Source organism: Phaseolus vulgaris, chromosome 3, assembly GCF_000499845.2.
Source record: "Phaseolus vulgaris cultivar G19833 chromosome 3, P. vulgaris v2.0, whole genome shotgun sequence".
NCBI classification, from domain to species: domain Eukaryota; kingdom Viridiplantae; phylum Streptophyta; class Magnoliopsida; order Fabales; family Fabaceae; genus Phaseolus; species Phaseolus vulgaris.
This window is the reverse complement of record NC_023757.2, coordinates 52,902,424-52,917,111: the sequence shown is the minus strand read 5'-3', so window position 1 is coordinate 52,917,111 and position 14,688 is coordinate 52,902,424. Positions and strand designations below refer to the sequence as shown.

Here is a 14,688-nt window from a genome sequence, read left to right as displayed (position 1 = left end):
AGTATTTTATAAAATTTGAAAATTTTAATTTTAGTGCTTATGATTTTTTTAGTCTTCGTGTTTATTTTAAGAAATATAGATAGTATTTATTTTAAGAGATATAGATGGTATTTATTTTATAGATCTTAATATTTTTTTATATAATTTATATTCGCATTACATTATAACACAACTAATATGTATTACCTAAAATTATTTTTAATATTTATTTAGTATTATGAATTCCTAATTTGTTTCTAAAATAAACTAGGATCAAAAAAGTATTTAAACAGCACTCCCACAAAATTAATAATAATAATATATTTTATAAATATTCAAAACAAGTGACCATTTATGCCAAATTTAAGCCATAAAATACAAATTTCATGACCCTTTTGTATTAATTTAAGTATTTAACTATTCTTCAATAAATATAAATATTTTAGCATTTCTAAGTAATTTAATTATTTAATATGTATTTAATAATGCAGATATTTAAATATTCTTAATTATTTAATTTGATTAAAAATATTATCTTATAGATAACATTACTTTTTTTTTACAATAATACTTTTTAAAATAGTGATTATTTTTTAAATTATTTTAGTTTTAATTTAAAATTTAAATATAGATATTTGTTACATATATTGTGAAGTTGTGTGAGATATTGATTTTAGATGAAACTTCAAGTTAATAAAATTAATGTTTAAAATATTTCTAGAAGAAGGTAAATATCTCATTTTTAAAGAACTAGTTGCAAATTAAGTAATACACATGAAATTTAAATAAGAGATTACATTTATTTTACTCTAGACTAGTCTCTTTAATAAACTTATGTAAAATTCTTGATTAATACAATCAAGCTATTACAAATTAAGAATGCAAATATTATTTGGACCAAATCACTTATAACAATTTTATTTTTTTTATACCCAATCATTCCTAACTAAACACCATAATTCCTTAGAGTCAACACTAATGACTAAATACATGTATTATCTACAACACAATATTTTTTACTAAATTCAAATATTGTTCAGTAACACAATAACTTTTAGTTAAACATTAATATTATTTAAAAGATCAAATATTTGTTTAGACACAATTGCTTTTAAAATCACTTTGTTATATGATATACAAGATCACAAGTTTCTAACTAAAATAAAGTAATATCCTAATCACTTTTGTAATATGACTATCTCATTAATCATTATGAGAAAATCAAAAGTTTAATCTTATTCATATTTTTTCTAAAGAAAGAAATCTGATAATTTGACTAATTTAGTTTATTTATATTTATTTTTGTTAATATATAAATTTTGGTCTAATTCTTTTAATTTTATCGTGTTTTTTTTATGACTGATGATTGTTGTTAAATAACTAAGATGTGAAATTGTATAATGATGTATAACATAAAAACTTTATAAATAAAAAATTGAGTAGTGTTTTTTTAATCTGCTTTATTTTGGGCAAAAATTGTTGTTCTTACAGTGGAAGGACGTGGCGTGATTATCCAATGGCGACACAAAAGTTGTTACGTGTTTATAATATTATATAATTGCAGTAACTCAAGAGAGTTGATAAACACACCACAAGTGTAGCCAGAGATATAGAGAGAGAGAAGAGTCGCATTATTGTTTGGCACAAGATAAGACATGTTTGGGTTAATCGGAAGAAAGGCCAATTTGTTCGGAGGATCGGGAAGAAGGTGGTTGAACTTGGCTGCAGCAGCAACAGCAGCGGCAACCACCACTTCTAACGGCGGAGCCATGGAGGAGTTGCTCGCGCAACTCCAATCCAACGTCCAGAAGGCTCTGGCCGGCGGAGGAGCCGAGGCTGTGAAGAGGAACAGGAGCAGGAACAAATTTCTTCCCCGCGAAAGAATCGATTACCTTCTTGATCCTGGCTCTTCCTTCCTCGAGCTTTCACAGGTTTTTTTTTCTTGAGGAATTTTGCTAATTGGTATATTAAATTATGATTATCTGTTAATTAAACTTTTTATTTTTTTTAATTAAACGTGTTCAAGTCCTTTATTCTTTCTATCCATGAATTTGGTATTAAATTTGACTTTAAAGAACATGAGATTAAGAATTTATGAAAAAAAATTAGGTTATAAGAGACTTATGTAAAATTTGGGATCATATTCATGGTAAATTAAAACTTTATTTTTTTTCTTATTGTTTCATTCAACTCTATGCACGGCCTTCACAGTCTAGTGAATATGACTAATTTTATTTTAATTCTTTATATTTCCAATTTTAATTCGTATGACTACTTTGTTAACTACTTAATTATAATTATATATAAAAAAATGAATTTTTGTATTCAAAAGATTACTGTCTAACTATTGTGAGATAAAAAAAAAACAATTTTCTGCTTAAAAGATTAAAGCTAAGATTACACGTGTATGAAAAACATTTTTTCAATCGTAATAACTATTATGTCTTTTGTTTTATATTTTTCATTTCTCTTTTTCTAACCCATCACATTCTTGATTTATGTGGAAAGCTGGTAAGTTGAAGATCGTAGCCATATTTTGGTACTTTGATAGGTTAAGGCTTTCAAATGGGTGGTAATTATGAAAAATGGTTTTGACAAGGAATGTTTGGAAAATGATAGTTGGAAAACTTTAGAGTCGTATACAATTTTTTATTTAATGGATTTAGAAATCAATATATATAATAAGGAAAATGATATTTTTACAACCTTTAGAGTTATATATAGTTCTTAATGTGATGGGTTTAAAAATAAATATATATAATAAATGATAAATTTTGAATTAAATAATATGAAAAAATATTAAAATAATAATATTGAGAGTTGTAATGTGTTTGTATAAAAAATATGAGTTGTCAAAATATCATTACCAATATAATAAAGGAAAATGGTTTTTTGACACTTCATATTTCACCCTACACCCCACTAAATATTAAGTGAAGCAGGTTGTCAAAATATCATTACCCTATAATAATATTAAAATAATAAAATTATGAGTTGTAATGTAGTTGTATAAAAAATCGGAGGAGTTGTGCATGTGTCATTATCGAGAAAGTTTTTAACTTTTGAGTGATAAAGCTGGCAGGACATGAGTTGTATGAAGAGCCCCTGCCTTCAGGAGGGGTTGTTACTGGGATAGGTCCTGTGCATGGGAGATTGTGTATGTTTGTGGCCAATGATCCCACTGTCAAGGGAGGGACTTACTATCCCATTACTGTTAAGAAGCACCTCAGGGCACAGGAGATTGCTGCTCAGTGCAAATTGCCCTGTGTATATCTTGTTGACAGTGGAGGAGCTTTTCTTCCCAAGCAAGCTGAAGTGTTTCCAGACAGAGAAAACTTTGGTAGAATATTCTACAATCAAGCTGTAATGTCTGCTGAAGGAATTCCTCAAATTGCATTGGTATTGGGCTCTTGCACTGCTGGTGGGGCATATATACCGGCAATGGCTGATGAAAGTGTGATGGTCAAGGGTAATGGCACCATTTTTTTAGCAGGGCCACCTCTTGTTAAGGTATGCTCTACCTATTCCACTGCTCCAAAATACTTTGTTTCATAGTCTCTTTCTGTTTCTTTGTTTTTTACTTTCAAAATCTGTATCTCTTAAGTTTAAACATTTTAGTTAAATATGCTTTTAATCATCGAAAAGACTACTGATTTTGATTTTAGTCTTTATAAAAGAGTTGGTCATTTTAGTTCTTTCATTTTATCAAGATAACATGATTTTTATCCCTAGTGACTTGTGAGAGACTAAAACCATATCAATTTTGATAAATGTTGGGTTGAAGTGAATATTGATTTTACTGGACTGAAACCAAAACTTGTTATATTTTCAATCACCAAAAACATATTTTTTTTTTATAAAAACTTATCACTGTGTAACTTGACATCTCATTATACTGACACCTCAAATAATAACAATCATCTGTCATCACATGAAAAAAATATTATTAAAAAAAAATACAAAAAAAATATGGAGGAACTAAACCAAAATCCATATGTTAACAAAACCAATACATAGGTAGACTACACCTATTAAAGAATTCTAAAAATAGACTACATAGAGGCCTATTATACCAAAAACATATTTGACTGTGCTTATGTTTGTGTAATATATTTTCTACGTGTTTATGTCCAAAAATAACCCTAAATGAATTTGTAGGCTGCCACTGGAGAAGAAGTCTCGGCAGAGGATTTGGGAGGTGCCACTGTGCACTGCAAGACGTCCGGTGTTTCTGATTATTTTGCTCAAGGTATATGCATTCACTACTTTTTCTTATGCACATGATTGTATAGAAAATGCGATAACTAATGAGATCAACTTAGTTCTTATTATTGACTTTGTACATGTTTCGTTTCTTGTAGGTGAACTGACATTAACTTTGTTCCTATGAGTGACTTTGTACATGTTTCGTTTCTTGTAGATGAACTCCATGCACTTGCGCTTGGGAGGAATATAATTAAGAATTTGCATATGGCTGGGAAAGATGTCTTGGCAAATGGAATGCAAAGTATAAACTATGAATATAAAGAGCCATTGTATGACGTCAATGAACTTCGTTCTATTGCTCCCACTGATCTTAAGAAGCAGTTTGATATCCGATCAGTTATTGATCGTATTGTTGATGGAAGTGAATTTGATGAATTCAAGAAATTGTATGGCACTGTGAGGACATATCCACTTTACTTTTTATCAGTATAATCAATATCTTATTATGCATGAGTTGCTATTGAACTGCCTTTTTTTCTCTCGGTGCCCCTTGCCTTTGATGATTTTTCACACTTATTTGTTATTGATTTGACAAAAAGGTTTTGTTTTGGATAAACTTTTTAAATAAATGATTACAGGAAAAGTTGCAATTCACTACTCTGTGTATTGAATTTTTTTTGCAGACACTTGTAACGGGATTTGCTAGAATTTTCGGACAGCCTGTTGGAATTATTGGAAACAACGGGATTTTATTCAACGAATCTGCACTGAAAGGAGCCCATTTCATTGAATTATGCACTCAACGGAACATTCCCTTGGTCTTCCTTCAGAACATCACTGGATTCATGGTATGAATTTAAGTAATTTCTTTAGTTTCTCAACTATGTCTTTTGTCATTGTATTCTGACTTCTAAGTAGATTGATTCTTTTTTCCTTCATAGCTGTGGTATGAATTATCATATTATACCCATTGTTTATTTATTGAAAGACGAAAATTTATCTTATATTACACAAATAAATGAGCTGTATGATCGATAAGCAATTAGGCATTAAAGTCAGGTGAGTTTCAGAATCAAAAATTGAAATTCAATAGAAATATAATCATGTTTTGATTTAGGAAATATAGAGGGATTAGTGACTATATGACTAACTCAGGAGAGTTTGAGAATCATCAATTGTAATTCAATAGAAATATAATCATGTGTAGATTTAGGAAATACAGAGGGATTAGTGACTGTAAGACCAAGTCAGGAGAGTTTAAGAATCAATCAATTGAAATTAATAGGAATGCCCATAAGATCTAAAAGAGCCGTATTGATTCATCACCTTCTTTTATTAGTAGTGATCCTAATTTTTCCTTCGATTATAGTCCTGTTTTATCTTAAACATTCTGTTTATGGATCGTGTGTTTTAACTACGTACTATTCTTCATCAAATTGTGGTATGTCTAATTTTTTGTTTTTGTTTTGAGACTGTAAAATGCTGAAGGGGAAGTTTTACTATTAGGCAGGAGCATTTCATAGTATAAAAGTGATGAAATAATGAATGTAAATCTCGTCTTATAAGTCAGTTTCATGAGATTGAGTTAGGTTTAAAGTTCAATTCTTAATATTTTCTTTATCGAGAATTGTGAAACCTAAATATTACTTATCTAAACAATCGAGTTATGAAACCATAATACTTGTCTATTTGGTAGGTTGGCTCAAGATCTGAGGCAAATGGCATAGCAAAGTCTGGAGCAAAAATGGTTATGGCTGTTTCTTGTGCAAAGGTTTGTGGGTTCCAGACATCTACTTACAAGTTATATACTTTATTCTAGACTAGTAAATTTATTACTTGTAATCATAAATGTCTTGGAAGTTGGAATGAAGGTGAAAACAACAGATGGTTAAGTATGATTAAAATGTGATTCTCCAAGCATGAGAGAAAATTCTGAAGGACAAATAATATTTTTTTCTTCAATAAACATCTGCAGGTACCTAAAGTCACCATAATGGTTGGAGGAAGCTTCGGTGCAGGAAATTATGCAATGTGTGGTCGTGCCTATAGTCCCAATTTTTTGTTCCTTTGGCCTAATGCTAGAATATCTGTGATGGGTGGTGCTCAGGTAGCATATTTCTCATGACCCATGAGTTATGATTCTTTAAAATAAATTGTTGGCATTGCTCTGCATGGTTATTGTTCTGTACTTAGTGAGATACATCATTATATAGCTAGTTTTTCATGTTTTCTCCCTTCTAAATCAAACTTTATTTTGATCAGCAATAATAAATAAATAAATATGAATTTCTTAAGGGATAAACCAATCCTTATACAACTCACCAACCAACCAGCAAATACTAACTAAACTACTTTAAAACCAACCAAACTACTCTAAAGCAAAAAAACTCCAAAACCAGAAAATCAGCAATCTAGAACCAAATCTAAATCGAATAAAGGCAAAGCATAGGTTTTCTAAATCAAACTGGAGTTGAAGATTTGATTGAACATTAGTTGATATTCATCTGGTTTGTGGGGGTTCTAACTAATGTGTACGGAATGTGGCCATGGTTCAGGCTGCTGGTGTACTGGCTCAAATAGAGAAAGGCAACAAGAAAAAGCAAGGAATTCAGGTAAAATATGTTTTCAGTTGTTGATAACATATTTGTGGTTTTTCTCATCTGTCTTAGGTTGTCTTAATGCGCATCATAATTGTAAAGCAGTGGAATAAGGAAGAAGAAGAAAAGTTCAAAACGAAAGTGGTGGAGGCTTATGAGAGAGAAGCAAGTCCTTATTACTCAACAGCAAGGCTTTGGGATGATGGAATCATTGATCCAGCAGATACAAGAAAAGTCATTGGTCTATGCATCTCTGCCTCCTTGAACCGTGACATTGAAAAAACAAAATATGGTGTATTTAGAATGTGAATTCCAAATTTTGTTGTTGCGTACCATACAATTTTAATAAAAGTGTTTCTTGCACAACAAAATCTTACAACAAAATATTCACAACAAACTCTGTGTTAGAAACAAAGAATTGGACTAATATGCACTGTAGGTGTAACCGCAGGAATAACAAGTCTTTTGATCTCCTCTTCTGATTCATTGAATAAATAAATAATGTCTTGATTTGATGCATTGTGGTGAATTGTGTTCTTACTTTTCACGAGACTCAAAATTTGTAAGAAAGATTGAACTTGGGTTGACTGCTTCTTCCTGCAGCTCCATCATTTCTTAAGTCACTTCCATAAACTTTAAAATCTCTAAAATTACCTTTTAAGTAAAAAAATAAAAATAAAAATAATGTTTTACATTACCAATTACGTAATTTGGAATCTATTTAATAACTCAGAATATCGAATTACATAATTTACAATTTATTTAAAAAATAAACCTATCAAATTACTTAATTTGAAAATAAAAAATTACTAATTCTAGATTACTGGATTAAGTGATTTGAAACCTATTTTTTTAAATAAGTTTCAGATTGTAATCCAATATTATTAGTTATTATTAGTTGGTAAATAGTTTCTGGATTACGTGAAGTTGTAATTTTTTACTTTTGGATTACGTTACGTAGTAATCTGTACAACATTGTTTCTATTTTTATTTTTTATTAAAATTTATGGAGGTGGTTGAAGAAGTGAAGATGTGGAGGAATAAGCAGTCACTTGGGTTTGAGAGTTCTCAATTGGAATAATAAATTTTGAATCATGTTCTGGAAGTCTTCTTGAAATGCTAAAGTTTAGAGGATTATAATTTCTGAAACTGCAAAATGCCAGAAATCTCGCAAAGAACTTTAAATTTGTTCAGAATGTGTATTATCGTAAAGAAAATGAGAGATATTGTTGATTTGAGACTTTTCTTTTAATTAGGACAAATATTCACAAGACAAAATCTGAGAATGATTTTAATATTATTTTAAAAAATAAATAAATATATGCTTAATTCAACTTCAGCAGACTAGTTTGTAAGGTAGGATTTCTGATAGATATGCGATCTCCTTAATATATACATATTATATCCTACAGAAACATATTTAAATGTAGTTCGAACATTAAAATGTTCTTAAAAAATACAAAATTTTTAGAAGACTTGATTGATACGCTTCATAAAAAAATGCATAAAAAATGACGTCATTTGAATGATGTATCAAATGTTGTATCAGAACAGAATTGGGCTTTGGAATGTTAGAGTACTGATTACTGCACAACTAGATTCACAAAGATTAAGGGATTTCTTTTTCTACCCTCAGAATTTCATTCTGTACCCTACAAATATAAACTTTATCTTTCATAAACTTTTTAATTCTTCAATTCGAAAGTCATTTTTTTATAAAAATAAATAAATTATGGATTGCCAATCCAAAAGTTATTTTTTTTATGATTTTTTTAGATGTGTAATTCATCGGTACAATTCAAACCGCTTGTGATAACGGTAACAGTAACAATAAGAGATAACGACAAAAAGGAAGATGAATTTTAATTAGTTAATTTATTAAAACAATGAAAATATTTAAATTTAGTCTTTATTTTAATTGTTTAACTACACTGATTGATTATCCTGTTATAAAACTTGTCACAAACCGTTTAATTGATTAAAATTAAAATTTAATCAACTAACATGGCAAAAAAAGAAAAACTTTTTTTCTCTTGTTTTTAACTTTTGAAAAATATTCTTCTTTCTATTAATTTTAATATTGTGGGCTAAACTGAAAACTCTGTTAATACTTTTGTGAAGAACATCTTCAAACATCTATATCCTCAAAAATCATAATCAAAACAGATTCTTTTGAAACTTGAGAGTATTCTTCAAAATCAACACAATGTATTTAAAGTTTTATGTATTTATAGTTTTAGCTTGTGCAGGTGGATTTTACAGGTGCAATGGAATGTCTGTATTCAGCAAATAAATACATAGTAGGAAAAAACTTAACTTATTGTTTAATAGTTGTTGAAAGCTTGTATATTTATTGTTTAATTTAATTCCTTGGTTTTAATAAATAAGAATGAATGCAGAGACCAAACATAGTAGGAAAAAAGCATATCTGTTTGTAGATAAGGATGGATGAAAATAAGATAGCCATGGGAATGGATGGTGTGGGGCATAGTAACCATTGTTATGGTCAAACAAAGCTCAAACCCTTAACTGTTGTAACCACACGAGTCATTAAACACACTTCCCATCATGCCAATACCTAACTCACACACACATTTATGCACAGAACATTCACCATTTTCTTCCAATCATCCAATAATTTATGTATTACAGACCCTGGCATTCATTAACACAAATATAAAGATACATATAATCTTATGGATGTGAATTTATATATTATATAATTATATATTATATAAATCGATAATAAAAAATTATTAAAAATTCAATAAATATCTTTTAAATTATACACTTTATCGATATGTGTCCTACGAGTCCACGGACACATCATTTAAGACACATAATTTAAAAGTCCAACACGGACACATCATTTAAGACACATAATTTAAAATGAGTGTTCGATCCTCATAGCCAATAATCCATTTTCAAAACTTCTTCGACCATCCAAGTTTAACAAACACACATGTTAAAAAGTAGAAAATAAACTTTAAATTTAATTTAATATTTTAAAACTGATTTATAAAATGAGATTATAAATGTTAATCGATGCAGATCTTCAACAACTTCCTCCACAATTTGTTGCATGATACAACAGTAGGCACTTAGCAAGCAGCAATTTTGGTTTGACTTGGCTTCTCTAAGTACCAGTCACTCATGATTGTTAAGGAGATTTATGGAGATGCCCTTTTGTTATTTTTCTTCACTTTTCCGTATTAAACATTGTGGTTGATGTGTGTAACTGAAAGAGACCTCATCTACTTTGTCGTCGTGGGTAGAAAAGGGAGAGGAAAAAAGATATATAATAAAAGCAACAGCGGCATGTGGAGAACAAAAACAGGGAACTGATGTGAGCAGCTACACAAAACTTTTTAAGATCACTCACCAGGGCAACTGCTTTTAGAATCAAATTTTGGTGGGGGCCAACCAAGTAGGAGTTAACATGTGCATATGGTGTATGCTCCATTATTTTACATTATAGTATTAGAATGTGGGAAACAAATACCAAGTAAGATGGCCCAATACGTAGAAACCAATATCAGTCATCTTTTGTTCATAGACTCATCTACTGGCCTGCAAAAAACACTAATTAAATTATCCTTGCTGATCAGGTCTCACCCTATTGCGTTCAAAGTTTAGTGTTTGTCTTCACTCAATTAGATTTGGTTTGGAAGTTTATCTATAGGTTTTGTGATATAAGATGTTTTGGTTGTTAGGAGTATTGTAGGAATGAACAGAAGATATTCTGGTCTCATTTAATTTTATTCTATTGGCCTAAGTGCCCGACCAACTAGGCAGGGTTAGGGAGATAACTGATCAATCACGTTTCTAGTTGGAGGAATTGAAAACAACTGTCTGCACCTCACATTTTTTATTTTCATTTACTTATTTCACTGTAGATAGATCCAATACAGTATACCACAATGGTGCATCCCTGCACTCTGCTCAGGTTTAAAATTCAGGGGAAATAATTTAAATAGAGGGTTGGAAAAATTGCAGGTTTCCTCTGCTAGAGGATACATTGCTCAGTTGGTTGATACAATCAAAGTTACATAACAGGGGATATTAATAGACACCAGCTATGAGCATGTTCAATATATAGAATTTCAGATCATAATAAAGCATAAAATTGGATAATTTTGATGATAAAGAGGATGTTCAATATATAGAATTTCAGATCATAATAAAGCATAAAATTGGATAATTTTGATAATAAAGAGGATGTTCAATATATAGAATTTCAGATCATAATAAAGCATAAAAATTGATAATAAAGAGGGAGGGGGAAAGCATGCAGATAAAAGGAATAAGCATTAAAAGTGAAACCTTTCAACGGGAATAACCTTGAAAGGAAAGATCTTGGGTGATTTTTTCATTTTTTTTTTGTTCAGTTTCTGGTGACTGAGCTTTGTCTGACAGAAAGGAGGATTCGGGTGAGATTGCAGTAATTTTGTGATGCAAAATACATGAGTGTATGAGTGTAGATATCAGTCAGCTACTTGGCTAGGTGCTGATTCTCCATTTTGATTACTACTCTGTCATACCAATTCTATCAAAGCTGGTTCCATGCCCCAGACACAGGGCTACCATCATATACTTAATTTGACAATCATGCCTCATACAAATCCCATTCACCAACATCCCTGCTCCATCTACTTCAAAAAATTTAAATATTACACAGATGAAACCATAAACAAATAATACACATTAAGCTTTTCGATTCAACCTGACAAATTACAAGAGATTCCAGCCACCAAGTAGAAAGAAAAAAAGCAAGGTTTCCTAAAAAAAGGAGAGAAAATATAATAAACCCTAAGGCAAAGGTAAAGGCAAAAAAGGTAAATGAAGGGTAGGAGAGAGAGAGAGAGAGAGAGACATGAGTTGGGACAGGAAAATGGACAATGGTGGGTCTCTGTCTCATGCAATCAGTGCTCACAGCTCAGCATAGCACATTTACACACTGCCCCCTCATCCCCACAAGTTTCCACTTTTTTGTTTGTAGGAATGAATTGAAAAATTAATTTGAAAGAAAAGAAAATAAAAAAGCTTTGAGCGAATCGGCGAGTTGACTCATACCGGACTCGGACCGGACTCAGACCGCAACCACCGGTTTTTCAGCGAGTTGCCAGGCGGACGTGGCAATCAAGGCCCTTGTGTGCCACCCCAGCATGAGACACCCACTGTTCTCCTCCACCCTATACCCATCCCCACCGGCGAAAAGTGCTAGCAACATGCTAGCCTGCTTAAACGCGTTGGAACCCAAATGAACCGGAGAAAACCCGGTCGAACTGAACCGGCTCCGCCACTGGTTCAGCGTCTCGTGCCGTTCCACGCGGTCTGTTCCCTCGCAGGCCACCACATTACAGATTTGCTTTCCCAGGTATACCTCCGACATCGCCTTGTCCTGTGGATTCACAGGGGAACCCTCCAGCGAGTCGAACAAAGTGGAATAATAGTGTAGCGACTCAGTGAAGCGGTCGCGAAAACTCAGTCCGTTATGATTCGATTCTTGTTCCACCACAGTCAGAATCTCCGGCCGAATCTGCCGCACAACGGAGAGGACCTTCTCGATGGCACCAGGGCGCGCGAGGAGCTTGTGAAACTCGAAGACGGAGTTAACCGCCACGGGCTCGTCATCTCGGAGGTCGAGCATGGACGCGTCGAGATCCGCGAGACTGTTGGCGACAAAGCCACGGTACTCAAACCGCACGTTGATCATCTCCGCCAACTGTGCAAGCTTCCATCCAACTTCCTGCAGGTGGTCGGAGTTATCCGCTGCCGGAGGTCCGATTCCGGTGAGGCGGAAAGCGGGAGGGCCGCCGGGACGAAGCGCGAGAGCCTGCAACAGTGCCGGCCACTGCATCCCCTGGTTGATTCCGAAATCTATGACGTGCACGCGGCTCTTCCCTTGGAAGGCTTCCAGAATAGCCTGGTTCGCGGTGAAGTGAGCGAACTTGATGTAAGGACAGGTTTCGTAGAAGTGAATCTGGAGAGAGTCCGAGAGCGACTGCTGGAGAGGGAAAACGCGGTAGATTCGCCTCGCGAGCGCTTCCGCGAAGTACGTGGCGACTTTCCGCATACTTCCCACCTGCGACACCGCGAGGAATCCGATCTGCTTCACCAGCGCCTCCGCCACGGCGAGGTTGTTGTTCTCGACGGCCTCCGCGCACGCCATGAGGCTGTGCACGAGGCGGATCCCGTTCTCCTGGGAGTCAACAACCACAAACGCCTGCGTTGACTCGGCGGATTTGAGACGCTTAGGGTTTGGCGCGGTGCCTACACCTCCGTCGTAAATTGCTTTCCCCGGAATAGCCTTGAGATCGTAGCCCTTGTCCGGTTCTTCTGGAGTAAGGGAATCGAAATTGGAGAGCATGGTTTGGAGCCAGTTGGAGATGTCGGAGGGGTTGTAGTGTACAGCGTCGTCTGAAAGCTCCTTGAGACCGTCTTGAACGTTTCCCATAGCTTCTTCAAGACGCTCCAGCTTCTGCGCCACCTCCGCCATGTCGGAGGATCTGACCTTGTAGCCGACCACGGCGAGAAGCTCGTCCATGCCTCCTTCGTCCTCCCAGAGGTTCGATTTTCCGGTGGAGTAGCCGCTGCTTGAGGTGCCTGCGGTGGAAGCAAGGTTTTGGCGCTCCCTCTTCATCCCTAAACACTTTTTCTTCTTCTATTCTCTGCTCACTGCTATAACTGTATCTCCTTCACTTCACACATCACACACGCACACTCCAAATTTCAATCACTCATTATCATACATATATATAATTATATTCCGCTAGCTCAATATATAACGGAGATTAATAATAATTTATATACAGTTTTTTTTTAATTTATAAAGATATTTTTTAATCATAAAATTATATCGTAATGAATTCTAAAATGAATAATATTTCAATTACAATGGTTGAAGTTATTTAAATAATTTTAAAGATAAAATACACAATACATGAGATATATTGATATATTGATGATTCTTTTCTCTTACAATCTTTTTGTCTTTCTTATTTTTCGGTTAGGTTTCTTTCTGCTGGATCTCCTTTGATTTGGATATGATGGGGTACCTGCAAAGACATTCTGATGATCAAGTTAGTCTGAGAGCTAAGTATCAAAAGAGTAAAAAGTGAATACCTTAGGTATTGTGCCTCTTCTGCTATTTATACTACTTTAGATGGACTCTAACTGTTATGAGTTGCTTTAGAATCCAAATGAATATCCAATTATACATTAACCGTGTTTATCACCTAAATTAACTTATTTATATCTAATTACGTATTTAACTGTGCATCTTATCGTCTAGTCGATTTCTCGTTTAAAAGTGATACTATCTCTCGTTTGATTTGAGGTGGAACAAATTCTTTTAAGATATATTGAATAAAATATGTGTGTAAGTACAACTCATACTTATTTTAATGAGTAAAAATATTATTTATGAAAACCAAAAGCAGAAAACGCTTCTGACGGGCTCCATCCCCGATGAAACCCCATGCAACCTTCTAACAGATAAGATCCAAAACACACATTTTTGTGTTTTACTTTCTTTCTTTTTTTTCTTTGGCTCTTCTCCCATGGATTCTTTTTTTCACTATTGAATAATCTTATAACATCTGATTCAAATTAGATGTATATTTTTGTAGCCGATAGATTTTTCTATTTATTTTGTGTCATTGGTGTGGATGAAAAAGTGAAAGAAAAAAATTGAATAAATTTGGTTGTACATTAATATATTTAAAATAATTTAATGTAAAAAATAAATTTTGAAAATATTAAATTAATTTAAAATAAAATATAAATTAAAATAAAAAAAATATTATAGAATTTTAGTAAATACAAAATTATATTTGAGAATAAGATTATATTAAAATAAAATATTAAATTTAAATTGTTTTATTTTATTTTGTTTATTAGTTTA

The 14,688-nt window shown here is 32.8% G+C and overlaps 2 protein-coding genes across 6 annotated transcripts; one reads left to right on the top strand and one right to left on the bottom strand.

Moving 5' to 3' along the window:
* Positions 1-1,431: 1,431 nt before the first annotated feature.
* LOC137808743 (methylcrotonoyl-CoA carboxylase beta chain, mitochondrial) lies at positions 1,432-7,301 on the top strand. 2 transcript variants are annotated; one of them, XM_068610011.1, is made up of 9 exons: positions 1,432-1,910; positions 3,055-3,489; positions 4,138-4,228; positions 4,400-4,641; positions 4,869-5,033; positions 5,882-5,956; positions 6,161-6,292; positions 6,741-6,797; positions 6,888-7,301. In XM_068610011.1, exons 1-9 carry the CDS (start codon positions 1,635-1,637, stop codon positions 7,089-7,091), a joined length of 1,677 nt encoding a protein of 558 aa, XP_068466112.1. In that variant the 5' UTR covers positions 1,432-1,634; the 3' UTR covers positions 7,092-7,301. The 2 variants fall into 2 exon arrangements, with proteins under 2 accessions (XP_068466112.1, XP_068466111.1); XM_068610010.1 differs by having other exon boundaries at positions 6,885-7,301.
* Positions 7,302-10,963: 3,662 nt separating this feature from the next.
* Positions 10,964-13,950, bottom strand: LOC137808738 (DELLA protein 2-like). 4 transcript variants are annotated; one of them, XR_011080730.1, is made up of 2 exons: positions 11,506-13,950; positions 10,964-11,434 (listed from the first exon to the last, which is right to left on the bottom strand). XR_011080730.1 is itself a non-coding variant. In XM_068610005.1 (2 exons), the coding sequence occupies exon 1, from the start codon at positions 13,423-13,425 to the stop codon at positions 11,872-11,874; it is 1,554 nt and encodes a 517-aa protein (XP_068466106.1). In that variant the 5' UTR covers positions 13,426-13,950; the 3' UTR covers positions 10,964-11,434; positions 11,856-11,871. The 4 variants fall into 4 exon arrangements, 2 of the variants coding, with proteins under 2 accessions (XP_068466106.1, XP_068466105.1); XR_011080729.1 differs by having other exon boundaries at positions 10,964-11,431; XM_068610005.1 differs by having other exon boundaries at positions 11,856-13,950.
* Between the last annotated feature and the right edge of the window lie 738 nt (positions 13,951-14,688).

Excerpts from the sequence above, each read along its gene's own strand:
- LOC137808743 (XM_068610010.1), top strand. The coding sequence starts at position 1,635 with ATGTTTGGGTTAATCGGAAGAAAGGCCAATTTGTTCGGAGGATCGGGA. Across the intron at positions 4,229-4,399 it reads TTCTGATTATTTTGCTCAAG|ATGAACTCCATGCACTTGCG; the intron begins GTATATGCATTC and ends CGTTTCTTGTAG. Across the intron at positions 4,642-4,868 it reads TCAAGAAATTGTATGGCACT|ACACTTGTAACGGGATTTGC; the intron begins GTGAGGACATAT and ends TTTTTTTTGCAG.
- LOC137808738 (XM_068610005.1), bottom strand. The coding sequence starts at position 13,425 with ATGAAGAGGGAGCGCCAAAACCTTGCTTCCACCGCAGGCACCTCAAGC.